General features: G+C 32.1%; 1 protein-coding gene across 1 annotated transcript; it reads right to left on the reverse strand.

Annotated features, from left to right (window-relative positions):
* Positions 1 to 4,095: 4,095 nt before the first annotated feature.
* On the reverse strand, positions 4,096 to 7,724 carry LOC137824386 (rhamnogalacturonan I rhamnosyltransferase 1). Its single transcript, XM_068630022.2, has 8 exons — positions 6,950 to 7,724; positions 6,632 to 6,699; positions 6,435 to 6,523; positions 6,096 to 6,261; positions 5,710 to 5,999; positions 5,414 to 5,618; positions 5,177 to 5,334; positions 4,096 to 4,547 (listed from the first exon to the last, which is right to left on the reverse strand). Exons 1-8 carry the CDS (start codon positions 7,260 to 7,262, stop codon positions 4,301 to 4,303), a joined length of 1,536 nt encoding a protein of 511 aa, XP_068486123.2. The 5' UTR covers positions 7,263 to 7,724; the 3' UTR covers positions 4,096 to 4,300.
* Between the last annotated feature and the right edge of the window lie 251 nt (positions 7,725 to 7,975).

Below are 7,975 nucleotides of genomic sequence, written 5' to 3' on the forward strand. Positions count from 1 at the left end.
TTGATAACCAGGACGAAGGTTTTTCTGGGGTATGATAAATCCAAATTCTTGAGGAACATCAACAGCAGGAGCTCCACTTGAATCATTCATACAAGATGGAGTAGCAGAAGAAGATTTTGACTCAGGAGGAACTTCTTCTCGAACCACTCGGCCAGTTGATTCACCACCCGTGCTTGAAAATTCATCAGTAGCAGAAGAACTTGAAAGAGACATTACCTTCGCAAGAATTGAACGAAGATTGACAATATGCTTCCTTCTAAACAGCAGCAAAGCTCACACAATCATAAAAAACCCAATGGCAAACCTATTTATAGCCCAGGCAAAACCCTAGAATTTCAAACGATATAAACAATGTGGCACCATTCAAACATATGTCATCTAACGGTCAAAATAGCAAGTTCCTGTCAAGTCATGAAAACTGAGCCAAATAAAGCGCAGAAATCAAAGCGTTCCATATCAAATCAAATCAAACGTCAAACATTATTATATTATATTAAGACACAAATATTTCTTTAAACTTGAAATAAAAATATTTTTGTCTCGGGGACTAGTGTACTGATAGGCTAAAACCGAGAGGTTTAGGCCGAGAACAACATTGAGTAAACAAGGGAAAAAGGTTGAAACCGAGAGGTTTAAACCGAAACCTGAAAGGATAATAAAAATCATAATAAAGCCCAATTTAAATAAGGAACTTGCACAAGGGGGTGTAAAAGTAATAAAAAGGTGTGAGAAGAAAGTCCAAAAGTACTGTAAAAGGCCCATCAACGAAACCCTATAAATAGGAGGTCAGCACAAGAAAAAGGTAAGAGTGATTTTATCTGATGAACGTTAAACCTTTTCTGACTTTGGCATCAGAGCGACTTGCAGGTACCCCCACCTGTTGTGAGGAGAAGCCGAGAGCACCAGCCGAGAGGAGAAGCCGAGAGCACCAGCCGAGAGGAAAAGCCAAGAGTTTTCATCAAGGAGAGAAGTACCCGGCCCAAGATAGTATTCAGCCCAAGATTGAAGGATTAGTCTTGATTAACCCATTTCAAGTGTTCTTGGTCCTTGTTGTAAGAACATAAAATAATCATAAAATTTATAAAATTTGAATTAAAACTATTCATTTGTCCAGCTACACATTTCACATTTTTTACTTCCAGTTATAGTTTTTTTATTTCAGTTTTTATATTCACTTCCTTGATTTTCCACTTGTCATTATTGTTTATTTTTTATCTTTTGTTTTTTTGTCTTCTCGTACTAAGTAAGTTCTAATTCTTTTAAATTTGGATGTTTTATTTTATTTTTTATAATGTTGATATTATGTTATTACATTTTGTATATTTGGACTATTAAGAATAATTAAAATGGTTTGTGCGTGCGCAATGTGCGTAATTTCAAATATTTTATTATGAATATCTTATTCTATTTTAAAATTATATAACTACATATATAAATCAGAATGATATAAGAAAAAGTTTATCATCATATATTATTATTTTTTTATCATATATGTCTCATTTATTACACTTGCATTTTTTTATTATTTTTCTGTGAAGCTGTGATCGAAAGTAGGTGTCCATAAATTATTTTGCAGTACTTAAGGCAGAAGTAAGGTAAGTCAAAATGGAATACCAAAAAAGTAACATTGGGACAATCACATGACATTAGCATATGTTAAAATCAAATTAGGTTAGGCTATGTTATAATTTAGAATGCTTAAAATTAACAATACCATTTCATTAGTTAAATTTTACTATTCCAAACTTTAAATTCTGTTTTAATTGTTGCTAATACTATTCATTAATAAATAGACATCTTAAGTTTTAATTTTGTTTCAATCGATCTTAAATTTGATCTTATTTTCAAATAGACATTAAACTTATTACATTTTTTTTATAATTTTCATTAAAGTATTATTATTATTATTTAACTTAAAGCTGTTAGTGTTATTGTTAAACAATTTTCTTGAAATTATTAGTATTATTATTATTATTATTACTATTATTACCATTATTATTATTATTATTTAACTTAAAACTCTTTAAAAAATTATAACAAAATTTAATTAGCTTTATAAAATAATTAAAATAAAATAAAATTTGTAGGACTCTATTCAAAAAAATGAAGTTTAAGAATTAATTGGAATACAATTAAAATTTAAGATATCTGTTTGAAGCTAGGATATAGTTTGAGGATGTCTAATTATAAATTAAAAGTTTTTTCATAAATATATGTAAATAACGTGTTTTTTATTAATGTTTTTTTCCCATAAATATATGTATTAGGAATAATGAGTTTTGTTCAAAATCCTCCTTGGTTATGATCTCATCATGAAGCATTGAATAAAAAGAAAGTAAATTACATAGCCTCACATGAAAAAAAAAAACTTATTTATCCATTTTCATTATTTTACAAAACAAAACAAACAAGACAAACCAGTAAAATTAACTAAAAATGGAAAATAAATAATGTTTCTGAGGCAATAGAATCAAATTCTAATGAAATTTCATCAAATTCCACTTAAAGGAGTTTAAATTTTTTACTTGTAACATTATTTCCATTTAAATTTGAAGTTTGTTTTAAATAAAAAAGTCAATTTAAATGTTTGGTTTCACGTTATAGTTAAATGTAGATATAAAAAAAGAGAGTATATCATTGGAAAGTGCTTATTCCTAGAAATTCTAAGCCTTTTTTGGATCACTAACTCATAAACACTGTCTTCCAGGCACCATATTGATTATAGCATTTGTTTAAATTTAGGGATCTGTGAATAGAGAGAATAACATGTCTCCTTATTTTGATTGATTAAGATATGAAACACTTATTTAGGATCCTAATCATTACTTAAACATTAAACATACAGTTATTACTGTTACAATATAAAATTGAAGTCGCAATTTACAACAATACCCTTCTTCACTTACAAATTTGAAGAGGATAAAATCATAGTTTGGTCCACATGCATCATCTCATATATATATATATAATTATTTGATCCACCACTGATATGATATGTTACTAATTATTTGATCTCATTGGGATTTTTAATTTCACATTATGGTGGATAGCATCTCACTGATATTTCTAATTTCACTGAAATTTCTAATTTCACTGAGATTTCTAATCTCAACATTATAGTGGTTATCTATTCTCTCATTTCTCTCTATGTTTCTCTTCCCCTTGCTTTTTTTTTTCTCTTCCCACAAGTTCCCTTTATGTAGAGAATGGGAGGAAAACTTATCATATAAAAAGATAGTGAATAATTAAAGCTCATTACTCATTTTTAAAAGAGAGTTATAATTCCAAGACTTTTGGAATGACCATCATTGCATATATTCAATGGATCAGTTACCCATATTCATTGGTCATGATCTCCCACTAAATTAAGGAGGGATTCCCAACAATTAAGTTTATTAGCTTCTTAATAGAAATTGCCTTGGTCAACAAGTCAGACCAGTTGTCACGACGAGTAAAGAACTCCCACTAAATTCAAGAGAGAGTTATAATTCAAAGACTTTTGGAATGACCATCATTGAATATATTCAATGGATTAGTTACCAATATTCATTGGTCTCCCACTAAATTAAGGAGGAATTCTCAATAATTAAGTCTCTTAGCTTCTTAACCAAAATTGGCCTGGTCAACAAATTGGACCAGTTGTCACGGATAATGAACTCCTTCCATTTTGTAACAGAACCATACTCTAATATCACTATTGGGAAAATCAGAGCTAATGGCTTATCACATCTTCAAAAGAGATATAATTCCAAGACTTTTGGAATGACCATCATTGAATATATTCATTGGTCATGGTCTTCCACTAAATTAAGGAGGGATTCCCAACAAGTAGAGGAACGAGAGAATATGAAGGAAGGACAAAACGAACGAGTCTGGAGAGTGGAAGAAGGAACACATAAGACCTATCGAAGCGAAAAAGTGAATTGTTTAGCCATTATCTCAGTCTCTTTTAAACGAGAACAGTCCCAATAAAATCTTCTTATAAATCCTCTAATTAAAAAAAATTGAATGTATTTTATGTTATCAAAACATTAAATACATTTAATATTATTTTTTATTTAATAAAGTATTAGGGGAATCAGTAAGAAGATAGAGTAAGAAAATATGTCATTATTCATATGATAAAGAACTGTATATGGAAATGCTACAAAGAAAATAAATTCCTCTATCTTTTCCATTTCCTTGTACAAGAAGCCTAAAGCAAGATTCTTTATTAGTTCATTTGGAGCCTATTTTATGTACAAAATAGTTAATAACAATTAGCTTTGCCTTCTGAAATGTGATTAAGTGAGAGCCAAGATTATGAGGTTTTCAATGGTTCATCTAGCAATTGCAAACATTCTTGAGGGTTGGCATAAAAGTAGTCTTCTTCTTTGGGCTTCTCAGGAATGATAGCTCTTCTTTTAGGACTTCCCATACGATTGGCATGAACTTCTTTCACAGCAGTGGAAAACTCATCCCAACTCAACAACCCATTGTAGTATTGATCTATTAGGTCTACCAGAACCCTTCTATTCAGTAGTACAGTTTTCTTGAATCCTAGAAATCTGAAGAGAAGCAAGTATAATTCCAGATAATTAGCCAAAATAATCTAGATCTCATCATTGCACATGATATCATATAAATTAAATGAAAAATCTAAATAGAAAAGAGTAAATGGTATTCATTATTCTCGACTCTAAATAATTCTGATACGAAGTGAATTTTTAAGTCAAACTCAATCTTATAAAATTTACACCTATATTAGAAAATGTTATTTCTAAATGTGTGTAGTTTTCCATGTCAATAATAACAAATTCTCATGAATGGTGAGTTTATTGACTTTAACATTAATCGTCTCTTAAAAGTCATACCAGTGCCAATTAATCACAAATTATCATAGATGACAAGTTTGTCGATTTTAACAATAACTACCTACCTTAAAAGTTCAATCATGGTGTCTTATTGATTAATAGTGTAATTTGTGAAGTTACTAGAGTTTGCAGAAGAGGTTCATTATTTACTTGCGTACAATGACCCTTAAATCTGGTTTATTATCTATAAGTAACAGGTTGTGTCAAAAGTGCAGCTAATTCTGCGAACTCTTCCATCATTGTACATCTAAGAAAATAGTGAATGAAGTCAAAACAGTTCTAAGTTTGTTTAAAAGACATCATTGGCGACAAGGTAATAATACCTGCGATGGCCTTCCACAACTTTAGCCATGTTTCCGTCATATGTTGGAATAAATATATCACTTTCTAAAGCAACAAGATAATCCACTGCAGCCATTTGTGAGGAGTGATTTTGGAAATACATCAATTCTGAAGGTTCCAGCAAAGTTTCTTTCCTTACCTAATTTAGAGTCAGAGATAATGTTAGTGCTACGAATTAGCATAAATACAGCATATATTATTTGCTTCTCTCTACTCACCAGATTAGGAAAATCTCCTTGTAAACTTTCCATCCTTTTCTCTCCACCATATATTTCTCCAGCAGCTATATAAATTTGAACATTGTGATCTATTCCAAGTGCTGTCAACACTAGGGAAGTTTCTTCAGGTGTTAAAGGGCATATACCATCTTTCCTCTTAAGCTCAGAATTAATAACTTTCTCCTTCCACCCAGGATATGCATATCTAAGAAATACCATTTGCCAAAATTACATTCAAAGGAAAACAGTAGAAACAAAATGGATGTTGCAACTCATTAATGTATGATTCAGTTTACCTCATTCGTGTTAGTTCCTCCTCCTCTTCTTTGTCACAACCATGAGCACAACCAGAGAAGGCCAACATGTCCATCTCATATCTAAGATGAAGTGCAACAAAAGGTCCCTTTTGCCTCAAAACCTTGACTACCCTTCTGCCAAGTTCTTCTATCTGAGAAGTAAACTTCAGGGCATTGAAATTTACTCTGCATCGTAGCTTTTGAATCTCAGCAGGTAGTCCATTGTTTGCAAGTCTTGCATCTGTTCTATTTAGGTGAAGGACCTTGTGTTTCAGCAGCAGAGGAAGGACCTGTTTAAGTAGTTAAGGACAATTAGTTGCTAACTTACAATAAAATGCCAAGTGAAAATCTGATATTTGCAGAGAGAATTTGAACCAAGCAGACACCTGGTTTTCATAGTATGAGATATTAGACCAGCTAATGGGTGGCATTGAGTAGGATAGTCCCTTTTCAACTCTTATCTTGACCTTAGGTGGTAGCTGCTTTAGTATCCTAACCTCATCTCTCAAGGAGGTAATGAAATGATCCACATCAAATATATCTTTGAAGTCACTGCCAAATCAAGGGAACAATTTCAATCATAATAGTCCAAAAACTAGGCGTTTCAAAAATTGAAATTATGATGTTACTTGAGGTGCCAGCCTAAGATTCAAGATATGTCTAACACTAAAGCTTTTATTAGAAAAAAAAAATTGAAGTTATGATAAAATGAAAGATCTGAAAACCTTGAATCAGCCCAGAAAGAGGTCTTGTCCAGCTCTGGAACTATGAGAGTGGCATTTAAGTGTCTAGCAATGGCGACCATGTCACATATCTGCAGGAAAAAAAATGTGAGGAATAAAGACTTCAAAAGAAATTAATCATACTCTTAATGCCAATTGTTATGCTGATTGCAGTGTAGATCCCCAAACAAAGAACTTACTGCTGCTCGCATTTGGTTGAGTCCTCCATTGCATGAAACCAGAAGATAACCGTTATTCCTATAAGTTCCTGTGACAGAAATGATCAAATTCAGAAGAGACATGCATGAGAAATCATAAAATTTTAGCACAAAAGGAGAAAATTAGAGGTGTGGGGGGAAATGAAATGAGAAAGACTGCTGAAGAAAGAACATACAACCAGCATCAAATCAAACAGATATGCAAATCATCATTCATGTGACAATTTTTTGTATTTTCAAATTCATAATACTCAGAAGAGCACCACAAATAAGTATTCATAAGACAGGCCTAGAACTCACTTTTGGGTGGGAGCAAAACCTTGGCTGGAGCCAAATCCTTCTCTACAGCTGGGGTACTGAAACAATGAGGCATGCCCTTCAACAAACTTGGCCCCAACAATTCCCCTAGTGCAATCAGCTGAACAAGACTAGTCCAAAGTACCACAATTGTAATGGCCCGAGTCATCCACACCTTGATTCTAGGCCTTATAATGAAACTCTCATGCTTCTCAATTCTCTCTGCAGCCAAAACTTTGAGCTCCATCTTTATCCCATCACTTTCACAGTAGTCTTTTTCTTTTGGCCATCTCAACACCATTGCTTTTGGTATCATACTCTTACTTCAACTTAACTCTTCAAAACTCTTATAAAACTCCTTGAACTAAGTGATACTTAATAAATGCTCACAAACCAAGGCTAAACTAGATAATGCCACTTCCTCTTTGGGTCCTCCAACATAAAATAAATGCTAATAAAGCCAAGGCTAAGGTTATTCTAAGGCCAAAAATTGTTATCCACCCACCCACCAGACAAGGTGATGCACTGCACTGACTCACACCACCTACACCTTGAAATTCCAAAACTTGAGCAACTACAACATCAGCAATGTGGCTTTCATATGACTGTATGAGCTTGAAGTGTCAAAGAATGAAGAAAAGGCAGAAAAGAATATGTGGGTTCCTATTGGAATTCCTTCAACTGGTTCTAATCTTGATGGGTAGAATGAGAGAGTACCGTTGAACTCCAAACAAATAACAGAAACCAGACAAAAAAAAAACACAATGAGAAAGTGTTCGGACTCACAAATATAAATTCAAATGTTAATCACGGGGAGAGATGACGTGGCATTATGACATGGAAATGCTCCTTTATGTATTTCTGTTAATTTTTATTTTATTATTCGTTTTTTTATTAATAAAAAAAATAAAAAATTAAACACTTTAGAGATGTCTACAGAAAAATAATTTCATGTATAATTTAAATAAATTAAGAAAACAAAATCTATTTTTATAAGGTGAAAGTCTGAGTTTGATAAACTTCTAAAAT

The sequence above is a fragment of the Phaseolus vulgaris genome, chromosome 8 (assembly GCF_051622355.1).
Source record: "Phaseolus vulgaris cultivar YP4 chromosome 8, ASM5162235v1, whole genome shotgun sequence".
Taxonomy (NCBI): Eukaryota; Viridiplantae; Streptophyta; class Magnoliopsida; order Fabales; family Fabaceae; genus Phaseolus; species Phaseolus vulgaris.